This window comes from Eurypyga helias, unplaced genomic scaffold, assembly GCF_000690775.1.
Source record: "Eurypyga helias isolate BGI_N326 unplaced genomic scaffold, ASM69077v1 scaffold13014, whole genome shotgun sequence".
Taxonomy (NCBI): Eukaryota; Metazoa; Chordata; class Aves; order Eurypygiformes; family Eurypygidae; genus Eurypyga; species Eurypyga helias.
Genome location: NW_010248285.1, coordinates 37840 through 53157, shown reverse-complemented (window position 1 = coordinate 53157; position 15318 = coordinate 37840). Strand labels below are relative to the sequence as shown.

General features: G+C 40.5%; 1 protein-coding gene across 1 annotated transcript in view; it reads left to right on the top strand.

Annotated features, from left to right (window-relative positions):
- Positions 1-334: 334 nt before the first annotated feature.
- ASPG (asparaginase) overlaps positions 335-15318 on the top strand; it is a gene marked incomplete at its 5' end in the record, with an annotated part of 38484 nt that continues 23500 nt past the window's right edge. The window contains 5 exons of the mRNA XM_010151004.1: positions 335-418; positions 1366-1492; positions 8068-8180; positions 9655-9840; positions 12790-12903. Coding sequence (XP_010149306.1) covers positions 335-418; positions 1366-1492; positions 8068-8180; positions 9655-9840; positions 12790-12903 — 624 coding nt within the window. The remainder of the gene's footprint in view (positions 419-1365; positions 1493-8067; positions 8181-9654; positions 9841-12789; positions 12904-15318) is intronic.

The following is a 15318-nucleotide window of genomic DNA, read 5'->3' as shown; positions in this document are numbered from 1 at the left end:
GGCAAACTTGCTGAGGGTTAGGTAACCCTAACCTTAACTATGCCTGCTTTTTATTTTTCATATTTTTCCTGAATCAGGCTTTTAATCTGCTTGATCACACTAGAATAATTTCTATATTAGTTTTTAAGCACTTTAAATTATAAAAGTCTGTTAAGCACAGAGGAAAACCCTGCCATCTGCTGCAGTCTAAAATGGTTTGGCTAAAGAAAGAAACTTTGTCATAAATCACTGTTACATAAATTATTCGTGTGTTTGTCTTGCATAAGTTGGACCCTTTTCTGCTGTGTAGGCCTTACATAAGGGACAGGGTGTAATTTCAGTCTCTGCTCTTCAGGTGCCCATATACGAGTTGCAGAATGATGGCCGAGCCAACCTTCTGGGGGCACTGCTGTTTGCTGGGCAGTTCGTGATTCCTGAGGTCTGTTTGCCTGTGAAAATTGTCTCGGAAACTGCTTTTCTCCCTCTAGGCCAAACACATACTTACATACTCAAAATATCCGGTAGGCAGTAAGGAATTACACTTAAACGGGAAGATAAAATGGATTCTGCTGAGGTAACAGGCACTTGTGTGGCAAAGCACGTGCTGTTTTCTCAGGATTCAGATCCCATTTTGCCCATATATGATCTAAAAAGGCTTTCAAGTCTGAAGTGTAGCTTGCAGCAGACTTGAAATCAGAGGTTCCCTTGCAAATATGTGGGATCTGAAACACCTGTAAGTAATTTTTTTTAACTGAAAGTTACTTTGAAGTTCTAAAATTGCTCTAGAACTGGTAGTAGTGTCTTCTAGCTCTAGTTCCTGAAGACTGAAGTACCAAGGATGATATTCTGTGTACCTAATGGACATGGAATTACCTCCATGGTCTTTCCAGGCATCTTTATAATTAGTAACAACCTTTATCTCTTTTTCTTCAAATTCCAATTGACAAACTTTAAGGGACTTTGAAGGAACCTAATTATTTACGTGTGGTAACTCTTGAAAGTTATCCTAATTTTCCCTAGGCCTTTTGTTAAGATTTTGGACTCTGAATTTAGAGACAACTGATAAATTTATTAACAAGTCCACACTGTTTCTTTCCTCTCCCTCTGAAGTGGGCTCGGGTAAATTTGCTGTCTCCTAGACTGTGCCTCATGAGAGGATTACGAAACTAGTTAGCTCTTAACTTGTTTTGTTCTTAAATTCTTAAACCAATATGTGACAGATGTGCCAGCTCTTCTTGAAAGGGTAAGAGTTGTAAACATCTACTAGCCTCTGAGTTGCTTTAAAGATTTAGAAAACACTTTATAAAGGACAGACTACAGTATTTATCTACTGAATCTTTTAATTACTAGCTTATTCATAGACCTGTTTCTTTACTTGTCTTGCAGGTGTGCCTGTATTTTTATAATAAACTGTACAGGGGAAATAGGGTGACTAAGGTGGATGCTGGGAGTTTCAATGCCTTTTCCTCACCTAACCTGCCTCCACTTGCAAATGCTGAGGTTGATATTACAGGTAAGCAACATAATCTCGTAAGCCTTGTAATTTATGCCACATGCACTAGAACTCTAGCTGAAAAGAATCCATGCCTATGTAGTTGCAATGCTGCTTTTAAACTCAAATATCTTTGAAAGCCCTGTAGCTTGACTCCACTTTATCTGCTCTGAAAGTGTTTAGATGTTGGTAAGACTGAGAACCTGTGACCCAGCTGCGTTTATCTATTGAATATAGATGTGAGCTAGACTGACTTTGACTAAAGATCCAGAGTAACCAGCGGGAATGTTGCCCCTGTGTCATGAAAATGCTTGCTCTGGAGATAAAAATGAGGGAGTGAGGACTGAAAGAACGACGAGTTTAATCTTGTTAATGACCACGCTGGGCTCTGAAATCAGGCAAAAGATTCATTGCGGAGTACTTGCAGCTTCAACAGATTCTCTGTTTGATGCATGTCATTGTGCAAGATGTTTTACTGGATATTTAGGACCTGTTTGAACTGCAAGCACACTGAAAACAGCAGACTTAGAATATGTGCTGTGTGAAGGGTTTTTTTCCCCAAGCTTACTCAGGCTCCCTGTAATTTCTGTTTGTTTTCTAAGGAGCCATTAACAAATGGCAGAGCCATTAACACATTGATGTCTGTTCTTGGATAAACTACACCTTTTCTTTGGAGAGGGGAGAAGAGAGACACATTTGGAATCCAGCCAGATGAGGAGTTGCTGGAAAAAAAACCATACTAAAGGAGAGTTTGAAAAAAATAAAATGTTTGGTGAGCTGCTTTTGGATAGACTAGATATGTTAAAAAGGAGTAGGACTTGGCGACAATCTCCATGATTACAAAAGCCTAGGAACAGGAAGGGGTTCCTGAATTCTTTTGCTAGGTGCTGTTAGTGGCAGCAGGAAATCTAGCACTGTGCCACACAGCGTGCCATTCTGAGTGGTTTCTACTACTAGAGACATTCTGCAATTTGGAAAAATAAACTTATCCCTTTCGCCTAATGAGTAGGAGTTATTTAAAGTTTCAGGATGAAAATGCAGGATCTGTAGCAGCTAGATATAGACTGAGGAAGCCTATGAAATACTGTAGTGGTCTCTAAGAGTCTACCTCTGTTGTATTGCTGTGCCATGTCAAGTGCGGATGGCATTCATCAGAAACGCAGTCAGCTGCTTGTTGCAGTAAACTGGGGAGAATGTTCTTTCCTGGGTTTTTACGAACTGCATCAAATAGGGTATAAATAAATTCTCTTTACTGACTGATCAATAACAAAATCAAGCTGCAAATTGCAAGCTATTTCTCTTGGATTTGAATGAACTGTTTTGTGATTCCTTGTCTATAGGAGAAAAATGAGAACGTTAAGTACTTCCCTTGGCCCATATTGGTTCCCATTATCTCTTCAGTAAAATGCCCCATTGAGATCAGTGGGGATTTCTGATCTGAAAACTGATGGTGTGGTAGGCTCTACTTTTATTTGTTTCAGTTGATTACCCAGTTAGGGTAGCATCATTTATCCAAGATGACAGTGTCAATATTGAAGCATTGTTTCATTTTGAAAAAACGCAGTTTATAGTATGGGCAATCTACTAGTTCTGCTTTGTTTTGTCCAAAGTAATTGTCTGAAACATTACTGTCTCCCTTGAGTTTGCTTGTATGATCCTCGTATGAAGCTTTCATGGAGACAGTGAACCACCTAGGATTTCAAAAACAAACCAAACAAATCTAGCATCTTTTAACTTCTTTTTTTCCAAATTACTTTGTATAATGTGTTTTAATCCTTCTGTAGACAGGACTGACTCTTGCTGCTTCAGCATTATGGAGAGCAGCCTGACTGTGCCAGGAGGAATAGGCCATGTGCAGAAACTCTTCCTCAGACTTCCCGATTCTAACAAAGCTGGGAATCAAAATTCCAGAGAAGCAGAAGGGCAGAGATGAAAACATGGAGGGGGTGGGGAGCATAATGGGATCATGGGTTGGTACACAGGAGTGAGGAGGGGACATGCTCTTCGACGCTAAGGCATACAATATAAAAGCAACACTCCACTTCGGAGCCATAGGGAAGGAACTTAGTCCTCTTCCCTTCTCTGTCCTGGCTGCAGCTCTCTACTTCATTTTCAATATCTCTGTTCCCTCTTAGGTGAGGCTCCCAGTGGATTTCAGATCCATCAGCTGTGGATAACTCAGGTGTTGCTAACACACTTAAGAGTCCTGTTACCCAGTTTTAGATAGGCCAGTGTGTCATCTTCCTTGAGACTTTCAATTTAGCACAAGAAACTCCAGTGAGAAGTGAAAAATTCTAGCCCACTCCTGAGATGAGTAGGAAACCCAGTTCTGATGGGAAAAACTTTTGTGGCAGAATCGGAAATCTCTGTATGAAATGTACCATGTAGAAGTAACAAAAAATATTTCTAAATTCTTAAAGTTTATCAAATAAAAGACCTTGCCTTATTTCTCTCATTTTGAAAACAGGAGAGACAAGGAGGACTATTTCACTTGAAGTGTGCAAAGAGTCTCAGTATATTTCATAACAGATTATTCTCCTCTGTTTTCGATTGTCTTAATGAAGCAAATATGAAACTTGCCTCGTTATCATGGCTGGACTTTCTTCATCACACATGCATGAAACTTGTGGGAGTGGTGCACATGTTCAGGACCGTATGATGAGAAGCATAACTTGTGTAGGGGACAAACAGAGCCCGTGTGACTGCATGGAGGCATGGTGCAGCAGCAGCAGGTTTAGAAGGCACTTTGGGGTTGTCTGTCCACCAGTCTCATTAGAGAGAAGCTATTAGTCACTGGCCAAGTCTGTGTTTTGGTTGGCAGTTCTGGTTATTAATAGTAAAAAGCCCAAGTCCTTTATGTATTAAGGCAAATGCCAGCTCACTTCACTGAGGTGCTTTTGGTGTTTCCCCCCTTTGTAAGTAGGCATGTCGATTCTTGACATGACACCATTCAATTTAAATATTCATTTCAAAAGGTGTGTGCCAATTTTGTTGTATAACAAACTGCCAAAAAAGGGGGTCTCTGTGTGTTTGCCTGCTCTGGGAATTTGCACCCATAGGTTGGCCTGCGCTCCCCAGCGCTTGGCTGCCGCCATGAATTGTAATGAGCGCTGGGGTAGCTTTTATAATGGTAGGGCTCACCTGTAGCCTTGCAGAGAAGGATGAGAAAAAAGCTTCGCTCTTTGTCTGGAGCTCAGCAGTCACGAAAAGCTGTATTTCTTGTTTGATTTCATAACTCGGAGTTCAGTCACCACTCCTAAGGGAGGTGTCGCTCTTAGTTGCTGCTCTACCATTATAAGTTGAAACCTGCGTTGTGGCATAGATGCTGTTTAACAACAAGAGGTGTTTCTGCTGCTTTCTAGACTCTGTAGAGCTGCTTCTCTTTTTTTTAATTTTATTTTTAAGTCAGATTGATGCCTTTTCTGCACTAACTTTATCGTCATAGCGTGTGTGTGTGGATAAAGCTGGATAAGACAATGTATTTTTTTGAGCTGTAACTTCAAAAGCTGTAGTGTTTGATAGGGAGGGGGAGATTGGAAGTAGCAGAGTATTGTTTATGTGATGGTTTTGTTTCGAAGAATAAACAAAAGGCCTTAGGATCTTGAATATAGTCTCCTTGATTAATGCAATCTTTCTTATCCCAAGCCATTTTGGATACAGTATATAAATAGCTGTTGCCTCTTTATTTTATGTACATTGCTTTAAAAAACTCTTTTTTGCTGTGTGAGACCAGTAGCTAGCTGTTTGTTCCTCAGCTTTGTACCCGTATTTACATAATGCAGTACACTCTATTGGTTAAACTCTTTACAAGCACAGGCCATCCAAGTCAGAGCAGGTTACTGTTTTCTGTGTTGTGCCAAAAGTGAATATCCCTAATTAGTCACTCTCATCCATAGGATAAAAAACTGTTATGAACACCAATATATACAGCTTTCTGTACTTCACCTGCTTGTATATGAGTTTCTTAAGAACTGCTAGTGATTCCTGAGACTTTCTACACTTCCTTGGTTTAACTAACAAAAGGATGATTGCAGTGTGGTATGAATATAGGGTTCAGGACAGGTGGTTTATTCAGTACAATGAAGATGCTTGAACTTAGCTATTCAACATAAATATTCCTTCTTTTTGTGGATTTAATCTCTGAGGTGGAAGATGCAGGGGGTGTCTTCTAAATTCCTGCCCCCTGCATGGAGCTCTGTCTCACAACAGTTCTGAATAAATCTGAGATTAAGTCACGCGTTTATGTGTATTTGTTTGTCTTTGTCTCTTGCATCACACTTGCCTTTTGTTCTGCTTTTTAAACTCATTTGTCTAATGGAAAACTGACATCTGTGGAGTGTGCAGTACTGATCATATTATGTGGGCTGACCAAGAGAATGTTAAGGCAGGCACAGTCTTAAGTTCTTTTTTTAATATAGTTTGGAATTACATCACTTTACAATGTCTTCATGCATTATATTTACCTTGATGTTATGTTATTTGGTAGAATATTCAGAGTACAGGTATAGGCCTGGTATAGGTCTGACTTGTGAACCTATCCCCTTGTCTCTCTCCTTGGTCTTTTGCTTTTGGCAATATCTTGATGATCCATACCAAGGCAGGTTTCCTCAGTTCATTCTTCAATTTCATCACAGGCATTAGGGACGCTAAGAGTTGCCAAACTTAGTAGTATGCATGTGTGAAGCATTGTCAGGCACTCCTAGCTTATGGAGGATAAAGGAAAGAAAGTGCTGATGCAATTTAATTGCCATCTCTTCTTACAGAGGAAGCTGCCTTTAAAGAATTAATCTGTGCGTTAGAAGGTTGAAAGCACTGTATTTATTACTAAATCCTGCTGCTTCGTAAAGTATGGTGCTCATGAGTGAATGTGGTTAGCCAGGCGTATGAACCTCAAGCAGAACAAATGCACGGCTTTCTGCACTTGCCCATGTACCTCCTGCAGGTCTCCAGCTTGCTCTGGAAAGCTCATGGAGGCCTTTGAGAGCTACTTGGATAACTACTGAATCCAACCAGGCAGTTTCAGAACTATGCCAGCCAGCTTAGCACAAAGAAAGAAACTGCAGGAACAGTCTATATGTCTGTTTTCAGAGCATTAGGAATCCACACGCCAAAGTGTAACTGGCTGGACAAACATGATGCCAAGCCAACTGCACGTGACTTGTGTAATGACTTAGGGTATCTTTTTAATACGACCATATAAAGGCTCTAGTTGCTGACAGGACACCAGGACAGAAAGGGAAAGTTTGTGAAGTCTTTAGAGGTGACTGCTGTTTCTGTCCTGGATTAATGGACTGCGTACTTTTTAGTATCTCTAGTAGTAGGGCGACAGGGTAGGCTTCAATGGAGGCTTTTAAATGGACTCTGAATTTTCTTGCAAAGGGCTGTTTGCAGATTGCAAGAGATTGCAACAGTAATTGGTGTGAGTAACTCTCCACATGGCTGAAAGCAGGTTGGTATTATGCACGCAGATTTTTTCATCTGTCTTGCTGCTTGGGAGTTTCTCCAAAATGTACAAATCTTAAATCCCCATGAGGAAAGAAGTAGCTTTACGGCATGGTCTGTTTTCATTGAAACGTGGTGCTCTGAACTGTTGGTTGCTGCTTAAGCCTCTTCCACTGCCTTGTAGGAGCCGTCAGCACTACCAACGCTGCACTCCTACACTGAAGTAGTAAAATTTTAAAATCAATAATGCATGACTTGGCTTCTAATAATGCAACACAAACAAACTATTAGTTAAACAGCTGGCTTCTGGCTCTAAATGTATAATTGGAGTTAATTGAATCCTTGCTATTTTATTTAATCATTAGTAACTACCTAATAAACTCTGGAGGTGATTAGCGGCAACAGTAACTGCATTTGTCATCTCTTATGTCTGGGAAGATGGAGGTCTGTTTTCTAAACATGAATCCAGGCTGGTATCGGGCCAGCTACGTATCAATGAAGTTCAGGTCAGTGCATGACAGGTAATATCTCACCTATGCTAGACCTGCATGCCACACTGAGGCTTTCTGAGCATTCCAGACTGGGAGAGATGGCCCGAACGGGACACATCCAACATCCTGAACCCATCAGGTCTAGTACTCGGATGCTTTTCAAAGCTACCAGACTTATCTTCTGGAGAGGCTGTAGTAGAGCTACACAGCTTTGTGTCTGGTAGATCATCCTGTTCACTAATGGGCATGGAACTAAAATACCCATTTTGGAAGTCTTTGCTATACAGTGTTATTGAATTGAAGTGTATGTGTTAAATACCTCCTTAAAGAGCACTAACTTAGAAATAATGTTGTGTAATTCTGATACATCTCTGAAACTAGACTGTTTTGGAATTAAAGCTAAAATATAACACAGTTGAGCTTGACCTGGATGTGGCCTTGAAGACACATTTTGTGGTACCTAATAGATAAGGTGTGTTAGATCAGCTGCTCTGGCTGCTGTCTTAAATGGGCCTTTATTTCCTCTTTTCAAAAATACATTGTCTATCATGAATCTCCTACATAGGAAACAGTTTTAAAGACAATGTTGTAAGTATGAAGTGCTACAAGTGTACTTAATATTATGTCTTCCTATTAAACTAAAAGGCCATTTCTCTTTAACAGTAAACTGGGAAACTGTGTGGAGAGCCAACACCAAAAAGAAATTTCAGGTTCACACCAATATGAACAGGAATGTTGGGCTGCTACGAATCTTTCCAGGAATCACTGCTGCTGCTGTAAGTGTCACCACGCCATTTTGGAAGTCCTCGAAGTGATGCTCAAATACTTGGTTAGTTAGCTGACGTAGGGAAGCTGCATTGTTGTAGCAGTGGTTGGGGGAAGGGAAAGGATCTGATGAACATTTCTTCGGAATATCAGAGGATTCAAAGACTATTATCATAAACTATTGATAAAAGCTTTTTGGATCTTTTGTCTAAGCCACCTGGGGTCTGAAACTTAAAATTAGTTTCTTGTCAGGGCTCGTAAATAGGTCAAGTGTGCTTTTCTAGATGGGTTACAGTGACCATGGAAATGCTCTCGTGCTGCACATTGAGGCATAGTAATAGATACCTTGTCACAGAATACACGGTATGGGGGGTGGAGGGGAGCGTGACTATTTCTACAGCTCGTGCTTCTTTTTTAAGGTTCATTTTGTCTCACACTGATGGTTAACATGACCCCCAGCCATCTCACAGAGCTGAGAATGAGAAGTGGGATTTTTTTTTTTGCCTTTAGAAATTATTTTGCAGTGCTGTGGTTTTAGGTAGATTTGTCTTTAGATTTTTGTCTAATACTAGTTCAATTAAATTGACAGGTCTTTTGTGGCTGCTGCTGTTTTAAATTGAATCCAGTAGTTTAAGCAGCACTCTTCAATTACATTGCTATTCTTTTTGAGAGAATATGAACAGATGGAAAGGCAGAGGGGTGGTATATTTGCAATAAAACTCCAACTGCATAGTTAGCCTCATGGGGGCTTACAGTGTATTGCATTTAGCATATGTGATCAGCAAGGAAATGCCTAGGTTGTTTAAAATTCATCTTTCTAGGAAGAGGACTTTGCTAGGCATCCTCTTACAGTGAGCCACAATAGCTGCATCATTAACAACTGCCCCAGAATGAATTAGTGCCTTCTTTTTTTTTTTCCCTGCCTTGAGTTAAATCAATTGAATTTTGAGTTAAAAAAACTGCAGGCTTCATTAGAATGTTTTTTCCTGAAAGGTGAGACACTGTCTTTGTTAGACAGAGATTTGTTAACAAAATGCTTCGAAAGTAACAAATCTGGGCAGGGCTGGGGGTTCTAATCTCAATTAATAATTCTGCATTTATTTGTAAGAGTAAATCTACCCTTTTGTTCCGTGATGGTGCAACAGTACAGCCTGTTAATGGCACGTGAGCAATAGCATCCTGTTTCACGTTGAGGTCATGATGGTAGAAAATAGTTTATTTTAAAATCTATCCTTCTAGGAATTTGAAAGGAAGCTAGAGAGTGAAATTATCTTTTTTTTTTTTTTAAAGCTTATTCTACAGTCCCAGTTATTGCAAATGGGGAACCCAGAAGGACACAAGACGACCGCAAGGCGTAAGAGCCTGCCAGACTATAACAGGAATAGAGCATTTTGAAAAACTGTGTAATGTATGAAAATCTTGATGGGGCTTAAACACAAAATCTTGATGGGGCTTTTGTTTCTTCCTTGTCTTGTTTTTAAACAGGTAAAAGCATTTCTTCAGCCTCCAATTGAGGGCATTGTACTTGAAACTTATGGAAGCGGCAATGCTCCAAACAACAGAGAAGACTTGCTGGAAGAACTGAAGAAAGCAACTGAACGGAAAGTAGTGATTCTGAACTGTACGCAGTGCTTACGAGGGTCTGTTAAAACAGTCTATGCAACAGGACAGGTAAGGGTTTTTCAGTCATTTCAGACTCCACTGCTGTAGAAAAGAAACATCCCACTGATACAGCTTGATTGTATGATTCTAGCAGTCCCAGTGTATAAACCCAGATTTGTTAAACTCTAAAGATGTTGCTCATAAAATAACTGTATCTGAAAAATTTTACACTGGAAGGATTTAAATACATATCTGCAAACAAGATCCTGTCACTCCTAGTCTGAATGGTCAAAGCAGTGAGCTCAAATCCCAATTAGTGACTGCTGGCTCTTGTTGTGCGCAGCGCTGCAGGATACCTTGCATTAGATCAGTAGTATTGCTCCCAAAGGGACTCCGCTGAGCTAGAAGCTAGCTCAGGGGTCAGATGATCAAATAAAGTAGTATTTGATAGGCTAGCAGTTACTTAGCTACAGTGCAAGAACATCAAGAAAGCCTGCAAATCCAGGTGATATTCCAAATCCTATTTTTTTTAATTGACTGGAAGTACCTGAATTCAGTGAGATTGGAGAACAGTATGTAAGGGAGTGTCTGCCTTGCAGAATGGCAATCGGTTGTGTTTAACTCGTGAAGGCTTAAAGCAGACTTTGTGTAGACACAGTTAATGTTCAGGGAATTTTACAGTGAGTTTCTCAATTGTATATTAAGACATGACCTCACTGGGACCAAGAAGAGCCCAAAGCCATTTGAATGTTGCATGTGGTAGTGTGAAGGAAGCTGGTTTAACTGGCCTTTGTAAAAAGGCTAGCCATTAAATAGCCAGGAAGCACTGCCAGAGGGTGACTCATCCCCTGGTTTTAGACACCTGGTTTTGTTGGGAGCAACCGCCTGTCTGGCAGAGCCAGCCTCTTCAGTGACTGCATGGTAAACCTAGCTACTCTAGTCTGGTGCTGAACCCTGCCTCTTGACGTTGGTTTCGAGACAGCTTTAGATTATATTTGCTTCAAGAACACATGCTCTGGTTTGAGAAGAAAGAAAAAGAGATTCTAAGAGTTTCTTTCCACCTCTTCAGTATCTAAACGTGGTGTTTTCCGATATGGGCAGTCATTTGGGTGTTGGTAAGACTTTTGTATAACTTAATTGAGATGTTTTGAGAAGTATTAACTCTTCCAAAGATCCCATGCTCTGTAGCAAATACGATAGGAATACATGGATTATATAAAACAGTACACATGGAAGAAAGCAAGCAGTTAAGTCAATAAAAGACACCAAACATACTGTTTTTCATGTTGAAAAACAACATGAAAATTAAGCCTAGCTTTGGTGTGATCTTCTGCTTGAAATGAACTGCTAAAATATATGGAAGGAAGGAAAAAACACTCTGCTTAGAAGAGTCTCCAGATAGACACCTCTAAAAGGACTGTTTGCACTCTGATCTGGACTGTTGGTAGGCTGAATTGAAAGATTCTGCTCACGCCTTACAGAACCACTGTAAGGCTGTGTGGAAATGTGTTCACTTTTGGCTTCTGCTTTTTATATGGAGAAGGTATTATGTGGCTTCAGCATCTGTTGATGGAGGCTGCCCTGTTTTCTTGCCATCTTTTGAGAAGAACACTGACAGAGGCAAGTCCTACAAAATTCATGCTGCTTCTATTGCCTTCTTCGTTTTATAAAAAAATGCTCAATGGAGAAAGTATCATGGCTGAATGCTGGAAAGTTGCTGTAATGTTAACTTTACTTCGATTTTTCTTTAAATAAAATCTTTCACAGGTCTTTGCAAATGGCTAGGCCATTTTTTACTCATTCAAGCTAGCCAGGTGGGTCAGCCGAGTCCCTGGTTTCCCTTGAAGTGTTTGTTTTAATTAACAATGTCTGGCCTCTGATCCATCTGCACAGTAGAAGCTTATAACTGAAGGGACTTCAAGTATAGGAAGCAAGCTGGGAAATCCCTTCCTTCTCCTCTTTCTCAAACCTGATGAAAAAGCCCTAACTGTTCTTTGGCTGGCTCTGCAGTACAGAAAATACTTCTCATCTTCTCTGTATATGTTTTCCTATGGGACTTTAAAAAATGTTAGTCTGAGGCTCTATGAGGTGGTCAGTGAGCTGATTAAGGCTCTGTATCTTGCTAAAAATATTAGCTAAGCCACAACAAGTTTCAAATCTGAAGTTTATATACAAGGTATGTAAAAGTAAAATGCAATGTAAAGAACTTACAGCAAGATTCTTAACTGTGAGGCATCCTGTTGTGGAATGATGGTGATCTGTGGTTTAGAGAAGCCCGAGTGTTTGACCAGGTACAATTCAGTGACGAGATCAGAGATCTCCTTTGCTATGGTCAGCAAGCCTTGTAAGCATACAGTGAGCAAAATAGCAGAAGTCAAAGATCTTTCTGCCTTTTGCTTTGGTTCAGATAGCTTAGGGTTCTTAACCACCAGAAAGATAAGTCTAAAAGGTCATCTTTTTCAGATGTTCTTGTCAGAACTGTGTAAATAACATATTTCAGTTGTATGTTCTAAATCATACACTGCTAGTGCAGCCTGAGAGGATCTGAAAACACTCCTGCTGTGAGCACACTGTAGTGCTGGAATTCATTCAAAACAATGCCCCATAAAAGAATGGTAAATATGTCTGTGAGAACAGCCTACTTGGCAATGTTCAAAATGCCACCGGCTTGAAACACAGTAACTGCAGCTTTTCAATAAAGGGAATCTGACAACTCTGCAGATAGCTGATACGAACCTGTAACCTTTCCCTTTTAGCATAGTAAGTGACCGTGGCAAGCGTTTGGGTGAATTCTTCAATGTTATTGCATGAAAAGGAATTTAAGTCATCTCTATTCATCTGGCTCTAGTATTTGCCTTGGTATTTGATAACAAAAATTACAGTGGCAGTAGGAGGAGCAAGAGAGTGGAGGCACGGCTGCATGCTGTATTCTGTAGCCACTCATTCATATACATTTTCTGTTTGCGCAGGTATTTCTGAGTGCTATGCTAATTGGAATCATTGTTCCTTTTTATTCAGACTCTCGCTGATGTCGGAGTAATTCCTGGAGGTGATATGACACCAGAGGCAGCCCTAACTAAACTGTCATACATACTCAGCAAGTGTAAGCTTAGCTGGGAGGAGAAGAGGCAGGTAAATATTTCAGCGTGACCTTGAAAGACTTTAACTTTCTCATCTGTTGTGCTAACTTCTGCTTAGCTGAATGCCTTGAGCTTCTCCCTTGCATTATAAAGCAATTGATTTCAGAGCCATAATGTGAACATCACGTGGTGGTGGTTTGTTTTTTTTCCTTAAGGAAAATACTGTTATGCAAATGAATGTATGTAGATTGGGAGAGAAAAGAATTCTCTGCAGAACTCAGGGGAAGACTGTAACCCAGCCATAAAAATATAAAAATGCCATCTTTAAACAGTAGTAGTCTACCTTGGACATCTCTGTACTAAAACCCATGTGTGGAAATACATATGAGAGATAGACTCCCAGCCCTGCTGAAGTCAGCAAAGATCTTGTCACTGGTCTTAGTGTGGTAAAGATTTCATCCAAGACTCATTCACACAAAGCTAATTCTGAAAATAAATATTGCCTCTTCCTTTACAGCATTATTCATGACAGTGTTAGATGTTGTTTCTCTAAGAGGGATACATTTGACAAATAAATAAAAAATGGGATTATTCTAAAAACAAATTGTAACTGGTTTTAAAATTGTAACCCCTTTAACAATGTTCTTACTGCTCATTGATGCTTAATCCAGGCTTTTTTCCTCAAATTACATAGTTATATATCATGTTTCTTTTATATAGTGAACACAGCTCTGAAATAGATAGGGGAGCAGCAGTCTGCAGGAATGGACGTGTGTTCTGTGCTTGTATGCAGTGAAATCATAATCCTGACACTTTGGGAGATGACATCATGATGAGTCATTCTCTAGGCTTAAGCACTGCATGCACATGTGTGTCTTATGATGGTATTTTGCTTTTATTAAAACGGAAACAGATTTGATTGTTATTTCATGCTCAACATCTTCCAACCAGTAGCAGCTATTGAGACAAATGTATTTTGGATACCTGTGATCGGAAGCGGGGTGGCTGGAAGCACCACTTACCATGCTTAGAAACAGTCTCGGACCCTGAGCTCTTGGTTGTTTGCTAAAGCCCTGGCTCTGAAAATTGAGAGGAGGAGGAGCTAGGTGTTTCTTTGTTGAGGATGGCAAGAACATACCCTGTGCAAGAACGTGCTTGGCAGGCAACATAATGCTGTGTGAAGAGTAGTGCTACTGAATGTGTTTGTGTATATCCACCTCAGAAACCCTGGCTCTTCACTGGTGCCCCTTTGGTACACTCACTGAGCCTGGAACATACATACAACAGCCGTTTTTTCTTAAGGCAGAATTTAGTCTTCTTGCACAGAGGATTATTTGACCTGGGACAGGAGAAACTTTCCCAGCTGGCTTCCTGCCTAGGTGTGTGAGTTAAAACTTAATTTGAGATCCAGTTTGCTGAGGTGAGATAGCTGACTTACTCAGGTGAGGACTTGGTGATAGGATGTTTTAGGTACTGCTGGCACAAGGTACCCCTGCATCTTCATGTGCTGTCCTTTGGAATGTGCTACATTTTTTGTGTGGTGGTGTTGAGACCTCCTTTACATGGTTTGAAAACCAAAATAAGTTTTGCAATTTTTTTGAGTTAAGCAGGATCAGTTTCCTCACTTGACTCATTGTACAGACCCACAAATGGTTTAGTTGGCACAACTAAGGGAGCAGCGTGCTGCATTGCCTGGGCAGGAATGAGTGGTAGAGACCAGGAGAAGAAGAAAGCCTGGAAATATGTTGTCTGTGGCAATATCTTCAGCTAAACATATCACCAAACAATAGTCTCCCAAGAGACGGGAAGCTCTCCTGAAGCTGGCGTAGTTATTTTAGGATTCTCTTTCAACACCAAGAAGCAAGGAATGTGCCCCCAGACACATGCAAATGGCTGCGGAGCTGGTAGGACGGAGTAAGGCACGTAGGGCTTTGCACTGGGTGCATTTGGCACAGCTGCCAGTTGCTAAGGTTACCTGTGCACAGCAATGATCTCAACCTGTCAAACTCCAGAAGCACGCCAGAGCAGTTGGTATCCTCAGTTACACGCGTGTGGGACTCTTCCAGCAGACAGCTACGGTGGTGTCAGCGCTCCCGAGTTTTTTTTTAATAAAGGGCATGCCTAGACATAAGTAAACCTGGGGCATTCCTCCTTCCAACATCACATCTGTTTCTTGCTAACTTTCACAATCCTGCTTTTTAAAATTCTAATTGAAATAACCACGTGCTTTATAGCTGCATCAGCAACCTTTTGTGAAAGAGTGCCAGCATGTAAAACTGTCAAAATTGAGGAAACCAGTTGCTTTTTCTTAATGACTAGCTTTTCTCTGTGTTCTCCAGGTTTCCCAGAACCTGTCTCTTGGAGTATTTTCATTTCTTTATTGCCATACTCAAGCACTTTCTACACATGAATTGGCTGGCTTCGGGTTTTTTTTTCCCCTGGTTATAATGGATGCTGCCATCCTGCA